At 41.3% G+C, this 24,853-nt stretch overlaps 1 protein-coding gene across 3 annotated transcripts in view; it reads right to left on the reverse strand.

Moving 5' to 3' along the window:
* CTDSPL (CTD small phosphatase like) overlaps positions 1–15,094 on the reverse strand; it is a 121,381-nt gene extending 106,287 nt beyond the window's left edge. For all 3 annotated transcript variants that reach the window (XM_077808424.1, XM_077808425.1, XM_077808423.1), the window contains exon 1: positions 14,567–15,094. In XM_077808424.1, coding sequence (XP_077664550.1) covers positions 14,567–14,642 — 76 coding nt within the window. In that variant the 5' untranslated portion in view covers positions 14,643–15,094. The remainder of the gene's footprint in view (positions 1–14,566) is intronic.
* Between the last annotated feature and the right edge of the window lie 9,759 nt (positions 15,095–24,853).

A 24,853-nucleotide genomic window follows, 5' to 3' on the forward strand; every position in this document is an offset into this window, starting at 1 on the left:
CTAGTGAAGATCTGCTAAATGGATGGTAAAGTACTCTGTGGTCGACTCCGGTACTCCAGCTCCCCAAGTCGACAGGAGAGCATCTCCTGACAACACAGAGCAGTGATGACACCGGGGTAAATTGACTTAAGCTATATCAACTCCAGTTACATTATTCACATAGCTGGAGTAGCTTAACTTAGGTTGACTTACCCGGGTAGTGAAGACATGCCCTAAACATATACCAACAGTAGTTAAATACCAATTTTACAGGGAATGTTACAGCTATTCTCTTTCCCACAGGTAAAGTAATTCACAGCTTCAAAGTATAACAATTAGGATGAAAGGAGATGTTTCTCTTACATTTGTGTTAGCTTTAATTATAAGGCTTAGTCAAATATGTAAAATATCCTTTCAGTTACTAACTATATCCCATTAAAGATTTTAAATAGTTTTGTAGGTAAGCAGTAAAACAGCATATCATATACAAGGTAATTATATCAGTGTACAAGTGTGTGCTAGGTGTCTCACAAATAAAAACACATGTTTCCTTTCAAGTAGAAAGTCTAAAGATTTAGAGTATACAGTCTAAATATAAGAAAAGGTGCAATCAGAGAGAGCAAAACAAACAAGTGGGATGCTGGAGGTTGAAAGGTAGGTTTCTTGCTAACCATTTGTCCAGCAACCTTGGGAGTCCTAGGGTATGACTGCACTGCAGTTAAAAACCCATGTCTGGCCTGTGCCAGCTGACTCAGGCTCCTGGGGCTCAGACTAAGGGGCTGTTTAACTGCAGTGTAGACGTTGAGGCAGAAGCCCAAGTTTTAGGACCCTGCAAGAGCTTGGGATGCAGCCAGACCTCAAATGTCTACTCCACAATTAAACAGCCCCTTAGCCCAAGCCAGTTAACGCAGGCCAGCTGCGGATGTCTAATTGCACTGTAGATATATTCTTAGTACACACAGGTTACCAGTATTTTAAGTATCGTGTCATCTAATCCTGCTCAGAGCAGTGTCAACACAGTGCTTAAAACAGCAGCAGCCCACTGGCACTTGGGCCCCCAATACATATAATGCAGTGCATGCCATATTGAAAATCGTGGTCTAATTATTGTTGCTACTATGATGCCTGTCACCAAAGATAGTGCTTTGAAGAGAAGTTGTCCCAGGCAGATTTAGTAAAGACAACATACATACTTATGGATCTCTTGCCACCTATTATAGAGCTTGTTTTTCAAAACACAGGCTCTGAACATTGCAAGTATATAGTTATCAGCAGGTCATTTTCTCAGGCCTAGAAAAAAAGTTTAATTGGCAATTATCTTAGAGTAGGAGGCTTTCAAACTCATGAAATAAACTTTAGGTTGCCTTACATGATGAAATGGAAAAAAGCTCCTTTTCAGGGGCACCCACTCTCTACAGGGAAAGAGAGATATGGTGTCCATAAAGTGGTTTTACTAGCTATTTAACTGATAATTTAAAATGTAGGATCCCAGAGAATGACAGTGAAGTCCTGTATGCATGTGTACATGGAACGAAACACTACGAAACTAGGAAAACTCATTAGAGGGCTAATAAATGAGTTACATAAGGAAAGTTCTGCAGATTTAAGTTTGCCTGCCCTACTCATGCTGCCTCCGTTTATGAATATAACAGCCACGTTGAGTCAGACCAGTGGTCCATCTAGTCCAATATTTCTGTCTTCCAACAGTGGCCTATGATAGATGCTTCAGAGGGAATGAACAGAACAGGGCAATTATCGAATGATCCATCCTCTGTTGTCCACTCCCAGCTTCTGGCAGTTAGAGGCTAGGGGCACCCAGAGCCTGGTGCCGTATCCCTAACCATATTGGCTTACAGCCGTTGATGGACCTATCCTCCACAAACTTTTCTAATTCTTTTTTGAGCCCGGTTATAGTTTTGGCCTTCACAACATCCCCCGGCAATGTGTTCCACAGGTTGACAGTGCTTTGTGTGAAGAAGTATTTCCTTTTAATTATTTTAAAACTGCTGCCTGTTAATTTCAATGTTATGTGAAGGAGTAAATAACACTTCCTTATTCTCTTTTTTCATACCATTCATGATTTTATAGACCTCTATAATATTCCCCACTTTAGTCATCTCTTTTCCAAGCTGAAAAGTCCCAGTCTTTTTAATTTCTCCTCATATGGAAGCTGTTCCATACCCTTCATTGTTTTTGTTGCCCTTCTCTGTACCTTTTCCAATTCTAATATATCTTTTTTGAGATGGGGTGACCAGAACTGCACACAGTATTCAGGGTGTGAGCATAGGATAGATTTATATAGCGGCATTATGATATTTTCTGTCTCCCTATCTATACCTTCCCTACTTGTTAGCTTTTTTGACTGTCCCTACACACTGAACAGATGTTTTCAGACAACTACCCACAATAAATCCAAGATCTCTTTCTTGACTGGTAACAGCTAATTAAGACACCACCATTTTGTGAGTATAGTTGGGATTATGTTTTCCACAGTTCATTACTTTGCATTTATCAACACTGAATTTCACCTGCCATTTTGTTGCCAAGACACCCAATTTTGTGCGTTCCCTTTGTAATTCTTCGCAGTTATCTTTGGACTTAACTACCTTGAGTACTTTTGTATCGTCTGCAAATGTTAACACATCACTGTTTACCATTTTTTCCAGATAATTTACGAATATGTTGAACAGTACTGGTCCCAATACAGATCCTTGGAGGACACCACAATTTACCTCTCTCCATTCCGAAAACAGACCAATTATTCCCAGCCTATCTGTCCTATCAGTTACTGACACATGAGAGAACCTTCTCTCTTACCTCATGACTGCTTACTTTGCTTAAGAGCCTGTGGTGAGGGACCTTGTTAAAGGCTTTCTGAAAGTCCAAGTACACTATATCCACTGGATCATCCTTGTCCACATGTTTGTGGACCCCCCTCAAAGAATTCTAATAGTTTAGTGAGGCATGATTTCCCTTTACAAAAGCTATGTTGAGTCTTCCCCAACAAATTGTGTTTATCTGTGTGTTTGATAATTCTGTTCTACGCTTCAGTGTCAACCAGTTTGCCTGGTACTGAAGTTAGGCTTACTGGCCTGTAACTGCCAGGATTGCCTCTGTGAAGGTTGCTGTACAAAATGAGAGAAACTTTAGCTCTCAAAACCTAATAACAAGTAGTTTTATCTAAGAAACAGACTACAACCATCGATGGTATATGATCCGATTCCCATTTCACTTTAGGGGCAAGATGATGCCAAAAATATTTTATTTTATTACAACCCTGAAGAGAGAGAAAAGGAAAAAAGGAGTCTTCTAGTAATCAGTAGGTGTTTAATACTACTGATACCTGGATAATTAACATGTTTTACATATCTTGTTTGTAAAATACTTAGAAGACGTAAAGCACTTGTCAAACATTTTGCAAAAATAAAGAGACCAAATTAAAAAAAAGAATTTTACTGTTACATTTCAGGTGGTCTCATGTATTTATCTGTCTAAGGTTATCTATTACGAAGTTTTTGTCTTAATGTATTTGGCCATGACGCAGCATAATTACATTTTGACCCATATTTTCTGTCATTGTAAGGCTACTGAATCAAGTCAAGAAATTTCCAAAAGGAAACATACATCAGACCTGACCTCTTAATCTGGGACATTATCAGATTATATGAACATGGTTCCCAATACTATGGCATCCTCCTTTATCATTCTGTTATGAAACTTGTGTGTTTATTTTTTTTCTTTTGTGGGACTAGAATGCAAAACTATATATCCAAACTTTTCCATTAGTACCTTCTCCCAGAGTGGCAATCTATTTAGAATTTTTTCCTTCCAATACTTCTTAGAGATTTGTTAGTTAATTTCCTTTTTACAGCCTGTCTTCTTGTTAATGTTGCCCTGTTAAAAAAAGTGTACTTATTTAAAAAAGAAACAAAAACAGATCTCATTATGTTGTAATTTCTTTACGTGATCCCCCTGAACCTGTAATCTGTTTAACTACACAGTTTAAGTGCTAGCTGAATAAGCAAAGTAAAAAATAGAGTTTAGCGAACTAGCAAAATTTTTGGAAGTACTGTTAAACACATGACAAAAATTCAAGGACATGACTAAAAGTATCCAAACTCACATCAAACTAAGAAACAAACCAATGAATGGTCAGGTCATTTTAGTGTTGCACTTCCTGCACTTCTAGTACCGTACATATCACTACCTTAAAATGATACTGTTTGATTTTATATTTTTTTTCGAAATTTAACATACATTTTCAGGAAGGACACTTGGAATGGAAATGCTAAAGGAGAGCTTCCTGTTAGTCTCTTCTCATCCTGTTTGCTTGTATCTTGGAGTTATTAACCACAATCTCTTGCCACTCGTTTCAATGGCATTAGGTTCTTGGGGACTAGTGGAAAAAAAGTACTATGTATTATCGAGGGTGGCAGTGGGTAGGTTTTTATTTTTTAACTACTGAATTTTCCTTTTCTGATCATACAGTTTCAATATACTGTGGATAGTACTTTACTGCTAAATGTGACTCTTCTTTAGGAGGTGAAGCTCCCAATAGGCAAGTGCATCTGACCACATACCCACCAGGATTATGCTCAAAGTGACACAGTCAAGCTTTTTTTTTTTTTTTTTTTTTTTTTTTAAAAGGGAGTTAGAAGTGTTTTTTTTAGGTACAATTACTCCTGCCCTGTTGAGTTTTGCAGTTTTACAATCACAATTTCCTATTTTGTTTTAATGCTTATTCTCTATCCTGTTGCCATATGAAAGACACACACAAGCAAAAGAGGAAAACTGAATAGTGATTCAAGGGAAATCATGAAAACCACTAGACACTAAAGCCTTGTCTACACTATGAAGGGTTTGCTGGTAATACTATACTGGTACACCCTTCTAATGGGAACACAGCTTATACCAGCAAAAGAGTTCTTTGCTGGTGTAAGTTATGCAAGTTCCCCTTACAACAAAGTCCTTAATTGCATATACAATTGGGGCTTTTGCTGGCAAACATTTCACCAACAGTTATGTTGGTTACAGGTGTGATTTTTTCATACTCTTAACCAACACAGCTATGCCAGCAAAATTTTTAAATGTATTCCAGACCTAAGTGAGTCTAATGCACACAAAAAAACCTGAAAAAATACAGAAAAACAACATTTTCTATAATCTTTCACTTTTAGTAATCTGATGAATTATTTTTAACAGTAGGAAATCTTAAATTACTACTGTCCTTTTAAAAGAAGCTGTCTTAAATACAGGCCAACTTAGGTGTTCAAATTTTTGTCGCACTTTCACAGTCAAAGACAAGGCTTTAGAATTTCAGGGTTGCATTTAACTGTCAATTTAGTTACCACCATTAACTGGAAACAAAAACACACAAGTATAATCTCCATCCTGCAATTAAGCAAGTCATTCTCTTCCTATGTTTCTCTCTCTCCCCCACCCTCTTTATGAAATCCCTCTATACAGGCTCCCCAGCCATTCTGAAATTCAATGCAAAATTAGAGTACCTTCAAAAAATGGAGGAAATTGGGAAGTGCTGAGAAAATGCAGGATTCCCACAACCTTGCACTCAGGTTAAATCTGAGTTTAAATGGAAACTAAAAACATTCAGCCCTATGTTGGGAAGCTGTTTACATCCTAACTAAAAAATGATTCTGTGTAAAATGTTATAAAGCCCCTTCTTGGGCTTTACAACATAGGTTAACAAGTTTAACTAGCATGAGTGAAATGAATGGCATAGGAGATCGGTAACTGGAAATGAAAGTTTTCATTCCTTACCCCATGTCAAAAATGAACAGTCATTTTCAGCTACTGACTATTAATAGCTTCCATCAAATAGCCTGGGGTTCAGTTCTCAGAAAACCAGTGTCCACGTCACAAAAACAATCCGCACAAACAGCATACCTGGCTAGCAGTTTCAGCAGAGGCCTATAACTGACTTAACATATAGACTGAACTTCTAGGAACACCAATATTACAATGGATCCAACCAACAATTTTTCTGATAAAACTGCAGGCCACTGCAGAGGCTTCAGGAGAAGATATAATGCACCCAACTGTGCACTTTACCAAAGGGAGATATTTTGCCTGACTCCAGATGATCATTGATTTATTCCTTGAAATATGATTAATATAACCTGGTCATTTCATCCTAGTTAGTGTAACTGCAGATATGCATAAACATCAATTCTTTTTAACAATACCTATCGATTTTTTGCAATGTTATCCTCTGGCACTGATTTACACAGTTTAATTGTATGCTGCATAAAACTATACTTCCTTTTACCTATTCCAAACATGTTGCCTTTTAATTCTAAATGTCTTGTTGTATTATGAGAAAAACTAACAAGAGGCCTTTCTTGGCCTCTTCTATACCAATTGTTATTTTGTGCGTCTATATCTCGTCTCATTTTTCTCCTTTCCTTTCGTAGTTTTTAATCTCAAATAGAATTCTTTCTAGGCTTTTAATCATTTTGTTGTTTTTAAAACCTCTTCTGTTTCCATTACGTCTTGTCTTTGTTAAGATGAAAGGACCAAAACTTCCCACATTGTTTGAGAAGTGGACTCATCATTGGATTTTACGATAGTATTACCTTATTTTCTGCATTATTCACTTCCTAATTTAATCCAACGTATTATCTGCTTTTTGGATTGCTGCTATACCTTATGAAGATATCTTCACTGAGCAGTCCACAAAGATGCCTCACTAATCGAGAAACCACTGGTGTGTAATGAGTGAGTTTAACTGTTCCTTCCAATATACAATACAGTACAATTATGTACATTGAATTATCTACCATTGTTACATACCCTCTACCAATTCCTCAGTTTTGTTGGCTGTTTCCATGAAATGTCTCTCATACCTCCTTTCCCTTTAATTTAGGTAGCTGTGCTCTTAACAAGTTTTGCTACCTCACCATTCACCCATCCCTCCAAGTGGTTGGCATGATCCAGCAAAGCATCCTGCAGGATCAGGAATTAAAATGCTCAGTACCTTCCAGGGCCAAGCCCATTCTGACCATCACTGGACACAGTACTAATACTTGGGACACCATACTATTAACTTCTCTCCACTAGAAAAATTGGCCATAACCATTTTCTATCTCATGGACTGTTTTAATGATGGTCCTTATCATTCATCCTCAAAAAGTGTTTTTCAAAAACTGAAACTATGTCCTTCACTATTCCTTTATCCACTACATTTACTATTCCAACAGGTTAGAAAAACAGGATCCCAAATACTCATGCACGTGCATTTCTGCATACCCATTGTAAGTGTGCATATACTCCGATATGCAAAGACAAGTCTGCTCTGCGTGTCCACAAACCCTATGTGCACTTATTGCATTCCATGGACTCATGCATGTGAAAATTCTTCACAATTTACTTTAACAGAAGTCATATTTGTCTATCCTGGTTCTTTTACTATGACAAATGATGTGGCAGAGTCATGCCACTAACAACTATGAGATCTTAAACTGAGATCCATCTTCTCAGCACACTATGGCACTATGGCACTTTCAGTAAGATTAGGGATTTACTCCTATGCCCTTGACAAAACTCTCTCCTTCCTTCCCACTGTTGCACAGCTGCCCTCTTCTGGTTGTTGAAAGTGAGGGTGGAGTTCATGCTTTGCCTAGCACCGTCATAACAAAAACACTATTTACAGTTTTGCTGCTGATTAATAACTAGGAACAGCAGTCATAAAACTGAAAGATTGCTATCAAGTTTCATTGCGCTGCTTCTGGGAACTCTGAAGGAACACGGGGGAGAAAGGGAGACAATCCTCCACTGTTGAGTCACTCTGCCCAGAAAGTGGAAGAGCCTCTGAAGGAGCAGCAGAAGAATGAAACTGACAAGACCAACCAGTTTCACAGGTGCTATTAATAAGCTACTGGACCACCATGAAAGTGATCCAAAACATATTCAGTTTTACCATGCAACTATGTGGGCTCAACTTTCTGGCTTACAGCTGCATATTACTAAAATTTTGTTTTGAACATTTTTTAATATATCTGTATCTATTGTTTTTCCAGGTATGCCTCTGTAGGGCTCTGTAGTGTTATGTATGATACAGAGTTTCATTCCTGCTCCTAATGCTCACTGAAGCCTTGGGAACTCAAGCAATCAGCATCACCAATACTGCCATGAGCTGGAACCATGTCAGATCTCACAGGCATAAAAAAATGGTCTGGTCAGTGGCTGGACAAGACCTCTAAGATGAAAGAATATGGAATATACATAATGTATCTTTTGTACGCCACATTAGCTGCTACTTCATCTCCTACATACCTCTTCCAGAAGTTTCAGTTTACCCTTTAAAAAATTATACATTCAGTAAATTTTGGCACATTGGACATTTTTCACCTGAGGGTGGGTCATCCCTGTGTTATGCAGAAGGTAGACTAGATGACTATTTCTGGCCTTCAAATCTACTTATAAAGACTTTGTAATTGTTAGGAAAGAGGAGGTGGCTCTTCAGGCTTGTTTGTTTTTTAAAAACTGAGGAAACGGTCTTGTTTTAAAATAATTATCTGACTTTTGATTCACCCGCTGTGTAAAGCATTTTATCATGTGGTATACTTAAAGATGCATTTTACTGCATCTGTTCTGTCGATAAAAGACATCAGTTTCCAGTGCTGTCAATCTATTACGCTCAAGAATCCTAAAAAAAAAAAAAAACACTGCAGTAGTATGAACTGTGGTAAAATACTAGACACTATTGCATTCATGTAAAAGCTACTTTGATAAAATTTTGAATAAGGCCTAAGAACATAGACTAGTCCTGACATCACTAATGTGGTTTTTCCTCCCCATCTGAGTGAAGCTGGAAATTTCACTGTAAACATTAATATTACATTACTCTATACTAACTAGTACTGAAAGCCATAGTTTATTTAGCAGTCATTCTGATCTGAAAATATTTTGGTTTGTCCTGTAACAAACAGATTTTAGTACCTGCAAAAACTATTGCCATGCAATATTAAAACTGCACAGATAAAAATCTTATGTCATCAAGAAATGTATAAGAAACTGAAACCTACACAATTAACATGGCAAACAGCTTTTGTTGCTGTTTTGCCTTTATAAAAGGCAGAAATGACAAGCTCCAGAGATTTCAGCAAAGGGGAACACTTTAGCTTACTGAAAGTCTATCAAAGAGTTAAAAGCATTTGCTAGCTTTCTGCTTAAAAATATTTGTAAATAGCCATCCAGTCTTTTAAATTTGCAGGGACAAAGCAGCAAAAAGGGCTTTCTTTTTCCCACTTGACTGAGCCTTCTGGTCAGCTTTTGCCAGGTAAGGAGAAAGTATACAATAATGTCATTAAATGGGAACAGCTTCATCAGGTTTCACTTAAAAAGATACCTACTGAGCAGACTCAAGTGATTTTTTCCAGTGAACTTTCGCCCCATCCATAAACCAAACAAATCACACACTCCTCAATGAGAATTTAGGGCTTCATATTTCATATACTATTTTTATAGTTCAGATTAGTGTTAGCACTAACGTGATGAGCAATTTCCATGCACACACAAATTACTTGGAAACATTTATGATGTTTATTAGTGTGAATCTCAGCACAGATTAAATTCAGAAGGCTAAAATATAGTGCATGACAGATCACACTGTGTTTTACTGACTCATTAGAAATGTGTTTCAATCTGCATTTTTGAATGCCAGATTGACAAAATGTAGTCCAAACTTGCTGTTTAAGGCACGTTAATTTCTGAAAGCTTACATTAAATCACCACATTAAGACAAGTCTGAATTCAAAGAGACCACCATTAAATAAAAAGGCAGCTTCAGAGCCCTCAGATATGGTTTGAATACCAGATATTTGTATAAACTATCATTCAGATCACCAAAAAAAACCAACAAAAAAACAAAAACACACATCCCAGTTTGTTGAGTTTTAACTGCAACTTTAAACCAAATCTTAGGTTACCATGGGTTATTACAGTGTACCTAGAACGCAAAACTTACTGTATAGTTGCTCTGGTTTCATATAACAATTACGTCACTAGTTAACGTTTTAGAATTTACCCTCTGTAATGAACCACATTCCAATGCAGAGCTAGAGGTGACTTATACATTTTCTTCTTAATGTTACTTTCTACTTCATGTTACTTATTGTGTTTTGGTGAATATAAAAAAAATTGTTACATCGATACTTTATTTTAAAATATTAGTGTGTGCTGAAATGTTCATGAAGCACTAAAAATCCTATTGCAATCACAATGATAAAGAGGAAATGAAATATTCCAAATATTAGACACTTAAGTTGTGATTAAATCACGTTAACATTAAAATTCAAGAACACTGTACTTCAGTTCTACTCCATATGTGTGCTTTTAGGTGAAGATCTTTTGAAATGCTTATTACTTCAAATTAAAAAAAGACCTGAAGCAGCACTCTGTGTAGCTCAAAAGCTTGTATCTTCCACCAACAGAAGTTGGCCCAAAAAATATATATTACCTCACCTACCTTGTCTCTCTCATATATCCTGGGCCAAACACAGCTACAATGGTACTGCAAACATATTGCCTCAAATGACAATGAACACTCTTTGTAAAAAAGGAGGGAAATGAAGCTCCTCAAGACTTTTATATTTTCATAAAGTACTAAAGGTCATACTTTATTCAAAATACGGTTACTGGTTTTATGTTCCAGGCCTGAAATTTTCCCCCAAAATAACTGCTTTTACACATACAATAGAAGACATTCATGAAGACAACATGCAGGAATTCCAAATTACTGAATGGGAGCTTTGCTCATGGTCAAATTTTAGAACAAGTTAGGAAAGATGTGTCTGAACTGAGAAAAGCAGCCAAACATCAAAGATTTCAGAGTAGCAGCCATGTTAGTCTGTATCCATAAAAAGAAAGGGAGTACTTGTGGCACTTTAGAGACTAACAAATTTATTAGAGCATAAGCTTTCGTGAGCTACAGCTCACTTCATCAGGCTGTAGCTCACAAAAGCTTATGCTCTAATAAATTTGTTAGTCTCTAAAGTGCCACACGTACTCCTTTTCTTTTTACAAACATCAAAGAGAATCTGGAGAGCAATGTACTTAATAACTGGACTAGAATTTCATGCCACTGCTACATACAAGTTAATTTATGACTATTTAAGCAGCCCAACACCTCTGCACTGATGAAGATTAAAAAGAAATTCTCACATGAAAAATAAAGACTTCTTTGGCCTGGTTACACAATACATATAAATTAGCTTGTCTGCCTACACAATATTCAATGCTAAAATCTATCATCACTGCTCTCTTTTCAAGACATGAAGCATTTACCTAGTATATCAAGAAGTAACTGATCAGTACATAAATATAAATAATTCAGTTAAAATAAATGTGTCTACTTTCATCTGTACCATGAAGATCTAAATTTTGAATAAAAACTAAGATAAAATTTGTCCATCTTTCTGTCACCCACACCAAGAAATTTTACCTCTCTCATTCTTACAAGTATTTCCATTTTAATTGCTAGCTACAGCTTTTGTTGATGTTTTGTGTTTATAAAAGGCAGAAATGACAAGCTCCAGAGATTTCAGCAAAGGGGAACACTTTAGCTTACTGAAAGTCTATCAAAGAATTAAAAGCATTTGTTAGCTTTCTGCTTGAAAATATTTTTAAATAGCCATCCAATCTTCTAAATTTGCACAAGAGATTTATATTTCCAAGCACTGATTGTTTTACAGTTACATCAGCAAATACCAATATTAGCTGAAAGTGTAACAACTTATAGAAAAGAAACTATTTCAGGACAAATATTAAATGAAATCATGAAAAATGTAGTTGTTACAACTTTCAGTAGCTGGCCTTCATTTTGACTGGCAGAACTAAATGTAGTGCACCGTCATGTGGCAGTCAGTCATTGAATAATTCATATAAAAATATGTCAACTTTTTTCATGGCTTTGATCCAATTATTAGAATTAAATATTTGTTAACTGTGCCACTGTAATACTGATCGTTAAAAAACTTTAATGGGAAGTTCCGTGACCATAGAATCTAATTTTTTAAGGATTTTTTTGGACTAACAAGAAAATATTTTGACTTTTTTAAAGCACAATGTTTACTTGAAGACAACTGCCCCCAGTGCCTATTAAGTAGGTCTTTATTTTGCTAGCCTACATCATGGCACTTTGCGGTGGTAAAATATATAGATATTAAACATTTTCAGAGTTTGAGCATATATACTGTGTACTAAATAGCTAAAAAATTATTTCTGAAAACCCTATACAACAAGTTATATCCTAAAGCACATTTTCACCGCCAAATCCTAAAATCATACAGGAAGTGGACAAACTAAACTGAAGCAATAGAAACAGTGCTTTGATAATTACAGAACAATTTCAGAAAACATTATGTACTAAAAACAAAATCTGAAACTGATTGCTTAAAGAGATAAATCAGCATACATTAAAAACATGCATGTTAGAGAACCACTGTATACACGTCAATTTAACACAAACAAGTTACTGAAGATTAATCTTGACGCCCTGATTTATACAGCCGGGTTGCCTCCCACTAAAAGTTCGAGTTCCCCACAGCCACATGTATACTGCACGTTAAGGTTTAGGCTCTGCTTTAGCATACACCATCTTAAAGCTTTGCTTGAACTCTAAGGAATCCGCAAGTTACAAAGAAGCCTTACCATAACCTGAAGTCACTAAAGTGAGGTATGCAAATAAACTTAAGACAACATACAAACCCTGAAAAATAGAAAATCCTCTAACCATACCTAGATTTTAAGGATGGTCAGTGTTTTCATTACAAAACCCAGCAGACTGGCAATTTATAACTCTTTACCTTAACAATTTGCATAGGAATGACACCTGACAAAACCTCAGAGCATATATTATTTTGTTACCAATTTTGAAACAATTCAGTCTAAAATTCACTTATTTAAAATGCTTCTCTACATGCTTACCTAACAAAAATCCATTAAAAATGAAGTTTTAAAGACCAATAACCTATATTGCAAGTTAGTTAATTCTGGGTTTTATTTTTCGAAAGCTGTAAAAATTCCAAGGTTTAAAAAACCAACTACTATGCAGGTGAACACTGGCTAATTTTCCATTATTTTTACTTTTAGACTAGAATGGGTAATAATATGAATATACAACATGCAAATACATACCACAAATATATAATCAACACAGAATAATGACTTTGAAGACATTTATGTTTACTGCAAATGCATATATTTACTACAAGCTGTACTCTATCAGATGTGCCTTGACTATTTTGTCTACTCTAAAATTCTCACTGCTGATAACACCAGTACACCTTCACCAGTAATAACAGCAATAATGGGAGCTTCAATATAAACAGGCCTCTGGGTGTCACTGATGTTTTAACTACTGTATCACCTAACCCTACTCCAAAGATGTCTGAGACTCCCTGTATAAAACGTCAATGACAAGTGCCTTGTATACAGTAGCACACCCCAAACCAATCACTGCTACAACCAGTGGGAAATATTAGAAGTCTATATACACAAGACCTCATACTAAATGTGTCATTTCACAATTGGCTGGATAAGAGAAGAGTGATTGTAGTATTCATATTCCAAAGGAGAAAATGCTCCTTTATAACAACCACCTCTAATGGCCTGGATTAATTTCTTATATATCACTGTACTTTCTTACAAATAGCCTTCCTGGTATGGGATGACAATCAGTGGTTGGGTGTGGAGTGTTTTGCTCTAAAACACTGTTATAATGAAACAGGGACCAAGCCCTCTAACTAGTCAGAATTCCTTACCATTACAAGAACCTTCACACTTAGCAAAAAAAGGAAGAGTGCTGCAGCACACCGGAAAACGATGCATATTGATCACAGGGAAATGGGAATACTGAGTTATTTAATAAAAAAGAATAGTGCTAATCTATTAACAGATGTTACTTTCATATATGCATATTTCTGTCCCTTTTGCCTTGTTTTCACCTATTCTACCAAAAAAAGCCCCCCACATTTATGCACGCAATAACTTTCAAGATCTGTAATGCTCTCAAAAAAATTCCAGTGACCCTGGACTCTGTCTGTTAAAGATGGTCTTTTATTCACCCTGTAGTGCCTACCTCTTTATCACAACAGACACTTTGCCACCCACAATTCAACACCCCTACAACATCCCAGAAGGGCACAAGGATAAGGGTAACTTTCAATGTTTTAACTTTTGAGAAATGGAGGCTCCCGAGGGCAGGCTTTTGTCAACTCTATTTTGGGTCAGGGCACAATATAATCTTTACATGATGCTGTAAGCAGCCTAATGATTGTATATTTACAGATAAGTTTTGCCTGCCAACTTTCAGATGCTAAGTAGCCTCTGTTTCTTTTGCAAGGTCAAGGCAGAATCCTTCAACAAGATCTGAAGATAAATTTTCTGTTTTAAATTAGGGTTCGGAGAATCACAACCCTCTTTCACCCTAAAACGTCTCTCTGCCCCAGAATGAGATTTCAAAATTTTCTAACAAGTCAGACAGAGGTCTGTGTCTGGAGTGTATATTATTATTGCATGCATCTTTACAGTGCCCATCACTTCAGTATAATCTGAAAGGAACGCTTACCTTTATCCTGAGTGCAGGACAGTATTTCCTCCTCTTTGGGGTTAGTCACCTGGGTGATAATGGACGGGTTGTCCATGGAAACAGAGTGCGATTTCACCTGGCTATTTCCCTCCCAGGGGCAGGTTTGTGTGCGTTTGTTTTTAGGGATCAATAGGCAGATTTCTCTCTAAAAACTCCTTCAGGAACGAAACCAGCCAGAAAAACAACCCCCCCCCAAAAAAAAAACGCGCGCACAGGGGACCCCTCCTATAGTGCCACCTCCTCCTCCTCTAGTAATTCCCAGTACGGGGGGGGGGGGAGGAGGGAACTATCACCCCACCAAAACAAAAACACGAACAAAAATCCTGTAGCACTCCCCCGCCGAATCACCACCCCTAGAACGTCCAAAATATATCACCCCAAAAAACACGCTGCCTAGGAAACCTCTTTCCTGACCCTGTACCACCCAGAAATATGTACCAACCCGCCCTAGCCTGTATCACCCCGAAATCAGCCCAGCCCCCAATGACTATCTGAGCCTATCGACCCCCTCAATAACTCTCCCCCGCAGCTTCGATCGCCCCCAAATCAACCCAGCCCCCCAATAACAAACGGATCCCCCCCTCCTCCTCACCTGTATCACCCCCAAATCAACCCAGCCCCCAACAACAAACGGATCCTCCCTCCTCCTCACCTGTATCACCCCCAAATCAACCCAGTTCCCCAAAACGGTCTGATCCTACCCAGCCCCCAAAACCCTCTCCCCTCCCTCACCCCCGAGCCCACCCTCCCGAAGAAGCCTGTAAGACCCCCCGACACGCAATCGCTACATGCCCCCCCACAACGCCCGGATCCAGAACCCGCCCCCGGAGCGCTCCCCCAGCCCAGGCCCCCGCCCGCCCGCTCGCTCGCCGCCCGCGGCAGCGTTGCGGGCTCCGCCGAGACACCAGCTCCAGGGGCAGGAGCCACCGCCGCCCTGGGAGGAGGAGGAGGAAGAACCGGGGTTGCGGGGGCCGGGCCGGGCTCCAGTCCGGGTCTCCGCGCTGCGCCACTGCCAGCCGCCCCCCCGCCGCCGCCGCCGCGCTCAGAGCCTGTCAGTGCGCGCCCCGCCTCCCTCCCCTCACAGCCAGGCCACAGGCGCCTCCCCCGCCCGCTGCTTCCCCGCCGCGCCGCGAACAGCGGGACGCTCCAACATGGAGACGGAGGCGGTGGCAGCAGCCTGCCGGCCGAGCGAGCGGTAAACAACGGGGCGTGGCCTCCGCCGCCAGGCGGGAAACGCCCCGCTCCGCCCGCTTAGGGGGCGGGACCAACTCCGAGGGGCGGGGCTGGTCCAGGAGGTGTGGTTGAGCGGCACGTGACGTCCAGAACCGGGCGCGGTTATTCATTAGGGGCGGGGCTGGCCCAGGAGGTGTGGTTGAGCGGCACGTGACGTCCAGAACCGGGCGCGGTTATTCATTAGGGGCGGGGCTGGCCCAGGAGGTGTGGTTGAGCGGCACGTGACGTCCAGAACCGGGCGCGGTTATTCATTAGGGGCGGGGCTAACACGCCAGGGAGAGGGGTATCACGCGATGGGCGGGATCAACTTTAAAAGTGGGCGTGGTTATTCCTTAGGAGGCAGGGTAACACACCTGGGGGGCCTGAAGCTGTCCCACACTGAGTGGGTCAACTTCAAAAGTCTGCTGCAGTTTCCACGGTATGCATCTGATGAAGTGAGCTGTAGCTCAGGAAAGCTCATGCTCAAATAAATTGGTTAGTCTCTAAGGTGCCACAAGGACTCCTTTTCTTTTTGCAAATACAGACTAACATGGCTGTTACTCTGAAACCTTCAAAAGTAGGTGTGACTATTCCTTAGGGGCGGGGCTAACACACGAGGGTGGGGCTATCCCACAAGGGGCAGGGTCAACTTCAAAAGTGGGAGTGGTTATTCCTGGGGGGGAGGAGACACAAGAGGAGGAACTAGCCACAAGGGAGCAGTCAACTTCAAAAGCGGGGGGGGGGGTCATTTGTTAGGGGGCACGGCTAACACCTGAGGGGGAGGGGCTAGCCCACAAGGGAGCGGGTCAACTCCAAAAATGGGCTGTGCCATTTCATAGGGGTGGGACCAACCCTCTCACACAAAGGGAGGGGTAACCTTCAAAAGTGGGAGTCCTTGTTCTGTAGGAGGTGGAACTGACATGGAGGAGGGGAGGGCCATCCCACAAGGTGGGGGGCGGGCTAACACATAGAAGTAGGAAGGGTTGTGCGATAAGGGCTGGGGAGCGCTAATACACATTGATAGTGGGGCTAGCCAGTGGGGTGTGCTACAAAGGGGAGGAGGCATCCCAAAGGCAGTAGTTTCTTTATGCCAACAGGAGAGGTGTCTTCCCTCCGAATAGAGCGTCTTCAGCAGATGTGATGCGGTGGCTCAGCTGTATTGGTGCAGCTGCAGCACTGTATGTATAGACATGGCCTGAGACAGTGTAGTCAAAGGCTTGGTCTACACTACAGTTAGGTCGACATAAGGCAATTTATGTCAATCTAACTATGTCAGTTTGTACGCTACAGCCTTGCTCCCGCTAATGTAAGTGCCCTGCTACGCCTTATAATAACTGCACCTCCACAAGAGGCATAGGGCTTATGTTGGTGGTGACGCAGTGTCTGTGTAGACACTGCATTCCTTACCTGGGCTGTTGGCTGTCTTGTCAGAGCCCTGAAATTGGCAAAAAAGCTGGCTCCTGGCTCTCCAGCTAGGATGCTGTTGGGTCTCTGCTACAAGCCAGGCTGCCACTCAGGCTCCCGGCTTGGGCTGATGCCTGGGCTCCCCGCTCCACACAAGGAGCCCTGGGGTCCCAGCTCCCTACTCCCCACTGGGAGAATGGCAGCCGACTGGACTCCGATTGCAGATCTCCTCGCTAGAGGAAAGAAGCCCTGGGAGGCTGCCCCACTGCTTCCGGCTGGGAGCAGGGAGGTGAGAAGCCCTGGGGGCAGCTGGGCTCCCGGCAGGGAGCTGTGCAGACCTGGGAGCCCTGGCTCTCACCCTGTCCCCTCTCCACTGCCCCCCTTCAGTCCGTGGAAGCGCTCCTGGTGAGGACGCACACCATCGAGGGTAGTGTGGCCATCAGCCACTGGAGTAATTACTGTGTTGGCTGTAAATTGACCTAACATAGATTGATTTAAGATTGTAGTATAGACATGCTCAAAGGTACAGAATGTTTGGAACTCACATCCACTCAGTAAAGTGGGAAGTGATCAAATACCTCCAGGTTTAACATGTCCTGTTTCTTGTATGTACATATATTTCAAAGGACAATTATACTCTGTTTTGCTTTGGTGAGAACAGGGCCCTAGTAGACTTGCATTAAGATGTTTTCTCAACATAATCTCTTGTAAAGTATCAGAATGGGGTTTTCAAGCAGTTGCATTGAAATTACAATTGCATCTCAGCTACATCACATTTACACCATGGAAGCATCATAAAATAAGGACTCTGTAACTTTATATTGACACTCTTTCACTACTATAATCTGCCATTGTAATGGCACTATTTAGGAAACAATGAATGAATTGCAATGAGATAATTAAGGGATAATCTCTGTTCTTTTGAAGTACACAAAGCAATAAACAGCTGCTGTAACTGATTAATAGCTGAAGTGAAGTTGAGACATTTAATCAATCTATCAAGCCATTTATTGCAAGAATACAGTAGTTTACATTAATTTCACAGTATTTATTTTAATGAGATAAACTGCAATATTTTCCTTTCCTTACAATGTAGTATCATGAGATCTTAATCCTTCCCACACGGAAGTCAAGTGTAAAATTCCCCTAGCGGGAGTACGATGGGCCCTCATTGAGCTGATAGCAGCAAAAGTAAATGCTTTCTTTTAACATAGAACACTTTGCTACAAAACAAGTTTTTTCCCATTTGAAAACATCCCTTGGAATTGAAAGGGACATGATCTAGTGACAAGACCACATGATTGGGAGTTAGGAAAAAGAGCTGATCTTGATCTGTGATTTTGAGCAAATTACCTAGCAGCTCTGTGCCTTAGTCTTCCCATCTGTAAAATGGAGATAGTACTACCCACCTGCCATACCAGGTTGTCTTGAGGCTTAATTAATGATTGTAAAGCACAGGAGCACAGGATAAAAGGTGCTGTGTAAATGTAAGAGTATTTTAAGAGCAAAGCTGGAAAACAATGTATTGCCCCCAATTCTGTTACATGGCTCTGAACTCAGCACAGGAAAGGGAAAGAGACTGGAGGATGTGGGGTCAGTGATCAAAGGCAATTTTAAACACTTCCCAAATTGTGGGACTGCCTGCCCCACCTCCGGTATAAGGAATAGCAACTCCAGGGCTGCTTAAAGTCACATTCTGCTCCTCATGGACCCCTAAAAATAGCCAATGTGCATGTACTTTCTTTATCTCTGCTTGCTACTCACATATCTCCTCTGCATACCTTATCCCAAAGGCTGGCAGCCTAGGGCAACTCAAAAAGATCTGTGATGACAGGGGAACCCCATTTAATTGATAAGTTTCAGAGTAGCAGCCATGTTCGTCTGTATTCACAAAAAGAAAAGGAGTACTTGTGGCACCTCAGAGACTAAAAAATTTATTTGAGCATAAGCTTTCATGAGCTACCGATGCATCCGATGAAGTGAGCTGTAGCTCACGAAACCTTATGCTTAAATAAATTTGTTAGTCTCTAAGGTGCCACAAGTACTCCATTTAATTGAGTGTATTCTCCCAGGGCCATTTCTGTCCCCTTTACCTCAATCCAGTAAGAGATTTCAGCACTTGATCCATGATGCCATGAAAGTTCTTTTCCTGACCCCAGATACAATTACTTCAAGAACTGGGACCAAATAAAGATAAATAAGTAAACAAATTAGTTTTTGGTCTGGAGCTTTGCAGCACCAACACCCCTGCACCCCCCACACACATCCAGGTGAATCTCTAATTTATTTGCCCAATTTCAGCCCAGGATCTTAAATGGACAAGATCTTTATTTCCCCTTATATCTGTCTACGGGAGAAATATTTCTCCAACCAAAATGTATAGCTGATATCCTTCTGGCTTCCATTGTAATGACCCTCTGGATGTATAGGCATGGATTTGTTTTAGGACTGGTTTACACACAAACTTGCATTGGAAGTCTATGTGCAGACACTTTTATTTCAAAACAAGTGTCCACACCCAAACTAGCACCAAAATAACAGAAGGCACGGATTAATTAGTTATTTCAGGGAAAGTATGTGCGTAGACCAGCCTTAGATAATTAAAAATGCCCTCAGTGCTTGGGAGGGTGCGAGATGAAGTACTCAAAGGATTGCAACATAACCAGCACTGTGATAAAGCTGAATAATGCTTAGAGCAGTGGTTACCAGGGCCGGCTCCTGCGTTTTTGCTGCCTTAAGTAGCAAAAAGAACAAAACAAAAAAAACCCCCTCCACCTCTGGTGTTAGCAGTGCCCCCTAAAAAATCTTTCCGCCAAACACAGAGGCGGAGTGATGGTGCAGCCGCTGAATTGCTGCTGGCGACCAAAGAAGAGTCGCATCCCCACCGCTGAATTGCCACCGAGCGCGAAACGCGCTGTGACGGAGCGGATTGCCGCCCCAGAGCCCGACCTCCTGCTGCCCCTTTACATTTGCTGCCCCAGGCACCTACTTGGTTCGCTGGTGCCTGGAGCCGGCCCTGGTGGTTACCATCTTTTCTGGGCAACTGCACGATTTATTACAAAAAGAAAAGGAGGACTTGTGGCACCTTAGAGACTAACCAATTTATTTGAGCATAAGCTTTCGTGAGTGACAGCTCACTTCATCAGATGCGCATAAGCTTTCGTGAGCGACAGCTCACTTCATCGGATGCGCATAAGCTTTCGTGAGCGACAGCTCACTTCATCGGATGCATCCGATGAAGTGAGCTGTCGCTCACGAAAGCTTATGCTCAAATAAATTGGTTAGTCTCTAAGGTGCCACAAGTCCTCCTTTTCTTTTTGCGAATACAGACTAACACGGCTGCTACTCTGAAACCGATTTATTACAGCTCGCACACATCACACCAATTCGTCTGATTTAGTTGGGGATTGGTCCTGCTTTGAGCAGGGGATTGGACTAGATGGCCTCCTGAGGTCCCTTCCAACCCTGATATTCTATGATTCTATGATCTGTTCCTGCCCTAACCTGTAATGAGCTTTTAGCAGTTGCAAGATGCTTGTTTTGGGATGCCAACGCTGTACTGCAGGTTGAAACTTGCACAACTGGATGGGAGGCAAGCAGTAGTAGCACTAGCTCTTGGTACAAAGGCTCCTCATTAAAATAGGAGAGGAGAGCCCCAAAAACAAGTGATAAAAGCATGAAGTATTGGTACCTCTATATGCAGCGTTGCTCGGCAAACCCTGGCTTTATGAGAGAAGACAAATCTCTCTCTTGAAGGACTTTAGTGCATTAAGATGTGCGCAGTAACTCAGAATGGCCCTCTTGTAGATTTCAAGCTTCTCATAACAGGGCCTGCCCTCTTAATTTTCTACAAAAGGCCATAATAAGAATGGCCACAAACCTCACTGCATCCAGAACTAAATATAGTACTCATTTCTTCTAGCTGATTTTCGCATACCAAGTATTTCTCTCTCACATGCACCAAGGGGCTGTCTATATTAGCCTTATTTCCCACCATTGCTGCAACTCCTCACCCCTCTCCGTGAAGTCCACTGTGTCTAGCGCTGACATTTGAACCATCTACATCTAACCCTGTTCAGAACGAGTCTAGATAGCACAGGCTGTGTCTTCCCTAGGGAAAAAGGTATATTTTTCATCAGTATTAAGCAAATCCATATGAACTAACCCACGTTAATTAATATAGGAATTTCATCAACCAGCTAAAGTAAAATTACACCTGTCTTGTCTTCAGTAGGAGTGTAACATGGGTTAGTAAATGTAGTAAAAGACTTTTTTCTCCCTAGTGAAGACCAAGCCACAGTGGTTAACACTCTGGTGATTGCCAGAGCCATGTCTACAGTAAGATTATGTCTTCACTGCAAAAAAGGTATGTTTTTCACATTGAGACTAACTGAATCAAGATACTTTAGTTATTACATCCATGGAGCTAATCAAGGAAAACCTCAGGTTTAGTGTTGTCTTTGACTAGCTATACTGACAAAAAAAAAACTACAGTGTCTTGTTTCCACTACAATTTTACACTGAGACAGCTACCTGGATGTTAAAAAACCCCCACCTTTTTTGCATGCAAGACATAGGTTAGAGCACCTTCTAAATCTAGGAACTTGGAACTTGCTAAGGTGAATCGCACCCAAGGTCCACCTAGGCCAGGATCCTGTCTTTGAAAGTGGCCCATGCCAGATGCTTCAAAAGAACATGTAAGAACCCTGCAGTAGGCAGATGTGAGATAATCTGTTGTCCCCAGATTAGGCTTCATCTTGGTCTCTAGTGATTAGAGGTTGGTTTAAATCCTGAAGCTTGAGGTTTACATCCTCTTCAAATTTTTGTTATTAATTATAATGCTGGATAGTCTTGTTCTAGTGTAAAAAAGGACGCACACAAACAAACCTTAATTCAACCCAACATTTACTCCTCCCTGCAGAGACGGAAGAGAGAGAGAGATGTTATATCTTTTTCAACTATGGTGATGGAGAGCAATATAAGAACCAGGATGGGTAGATATACACGCTCTAGAAATAATAAAATATTTTTTCTATTAGAGGCTGTCAGAACTTCCTTTGAATTTTGTAGGTTATGCTGTGAAAATCTATGGAAAATACTGTACAGATGCAGCCAACCACTGTCATAAACCACTCCCAGAAACCCAGTACAAATGATAAAAATGCAAAAGTAAAATAAATATCAGCACAACATCCAAATACAATATTTAACAATATAAAATAATTCCAACAATTACTCTAGGATTGTTACTGTAACTTTCATACCTATGTGTTTTGTGTTTTTACACATACAACGGTTCATCAGCAGGGTGTGAACCTACAATATTCAGTACAGACCTTTTCCACTTCAGCAATAGGAGTAACTGGTAGGTGAAAGCATTCTGCTACCCTGTGTGGATTAGCTCTCTGTGGATTAGGGAGACACAACACACACATTGCCAATGGGCTGCAAGGCTATTTGCATGACAGCAGAATGCTGGGCATCAGGATTCTTGGTTTCTATTCCTGGCTCTGGAAGCAGGTTTGTGGTCTTGTGATTACAGTCCGCATAGGGAAATGTATCAACACCTATTTGGTTCATCCAGAACGACTGAATCAGGACCCCAGATGTGAGAGTATGAGCATCTACCAATTCAACTACAAAACCCCAAAAAGAAAAGGAGTACTAGTGGCACCTTAGAGACCAACCAATTTATTTGAGCATAAACTTTTGTGAGCTACAGCTTCTGCTCAAATAAATTGGTTAGTCTCTAAGGTGCCACAAGTACTCCTTTTCTTTTTGCGAATACGGACTAACACGGCTGCTACTCTAAAACCCCAAAAGATTTCTGAGAAGTGCTAGATAAGAGCCAGGGGTGCCAGAACAGGGCGGGCCATGTCCCCCCACCCTTTTAAAAGTGGGAGGGTTATGGCCTCCCACTTTTTACCGGCCATAAGGGCGAGCGACTGGGGAAGGGGGTGGAGAACAGGGGTGCTGGAACAATTTTTATAGTGGGGGTGCTGAGAGCCATTGAACCAAACTGTATACCCTGTGTTGTGTATAATGGACTCCACTTCAAGTCATGATGTGCGGCCGCACCCCCAGAACCCTTAGTTTTAGCACCTATGGTGGACAGGAGCAAGTGGGAGGGCAGGGTCATGGGGGAGAAGAGGTGGTGAGGGAGTGGGGCAGCGGGAGAAGAGACAGTGCAGGGGCAGGGTCTTGGGGGAAGGGGCATTATGGAGGCGGAGGGCTTGGGGACAAGGGACATTGCGGGCGCGGAGCCTTGGGGAGAAGGGGTGGCATGGCACAGGGGGCGGGGGCCACAGTTCAGGTGCCTGTAGCCCCCCTCCCTCCCACAGGGCATTTCCGACGCTCCTGATAAGAGCTAGTATCATTTATGTGGAAGTAGTAGCAGAGTCCTCAGTCTCTATATTAAGACCATGGCTACACTATGATGGGATGTTAGATGGAGTGGGATCTGAGTTACCCAGGAAAGAATTTTCTGTAGTATCTGGCTGGTGAATCTTGCCCATATGCTCAGGGTTCAGCTGATCACCATATTTGGGGTCCGGAAGGAATTTTCCTCCAGGGCAGATTGAAAGAGGCCCTGGAGGTTTTTCACCTTCCTCTGTAGCATGGGGCACGGGTCACTTGCTGGAGGATTCTCTGCTCCTTGAAGTCTTTAAACCATGATTTGAGGACTTCAATAGCTCTGACATAGGTAAGGTTTTTCGCACGAGTGGGTGGGTGAGATTCTGTGGCCTGCATTGTGCAGGAGGTCAGACTAGATGATCATAATGGTCCCTTCTGACTTTAGTATCTATGTATCTATGTATGTAACAGAATTAAGTTTGCACAAGCAAATTTAATTCTGGCTTTTCCTAACTTTTGAGTGTTTGATTTTACAACCTTAATGTTCTTTTAACATGGGGTTTTTGGATATCACTATTGATTTAGATCAGTATTTCCCAAACTTGTTCCGCTGCTTGTTCAGGGAAAGCCCCTAGTGGGCCTGGCCGGTTTGTTTACCTGCCGCGTCCGCAGGTTCAGCTGATGGGGGCTGCAGGAAGCGGCAGCCAGTACGTCCTATTGGCCTGCAGCGGCGAACCGCAGGACCCACGATCGGCCGAACCTGCGGACACAGCAGGTAAACAAACTGGCCCAGCCGGCCAGGGGCTTTCCCTGAACAAGGGGCGTCCCAACTTTGGGAAACACTGATTTAGATTATGGTGAGCACCCAAAATGTGCAAAGTGCTTTCCAAACATACAGGATGACGGTCCCTGCCCAGGACCACTTACAATCTAAAAGACAGATGAAGGGTGGGGAAGTGGATGTGAAATACAAACAGAGACCTGGATTCAACAGCTTACTTAAGCACATACTTAACTTAAAGCACATAAATGAATTGCCCCATAAAAGTGGGGCTACTCATTATTAAGGGCGGGCACATTTTTAGGTTCCAAGCCTGATCAGGGCTAGAGTAACCAGAGTGATGACAGGCACATGGCTTGTTAATTACAAGGTTTTGTTTTTAAGTTAAACATGCTGAATCCTGATGCAGCACAAAGTATGAGGTCTGAGGGAAAGGAGCATGTTACTGTAGAGATGGATAAACTTCCTTGCTACATAGTATAGGGGAATTGGTCGGTTGTGTGTGTGATTTCACC

Source organism: Eretmochelys imbricata, chromosome 2 (assembly GCF_965152235.1).
Source record: "Eretmochelys imbricata isolate rEreImb1 chromosome 2, rEreImb1.hap1, whole genome shotgun sequence".
NCBI lineage: Eukaryota > Metazoa > Chordata > Testudines > Cheloniidae > Eretmochelys > Eretmochelys imbricata.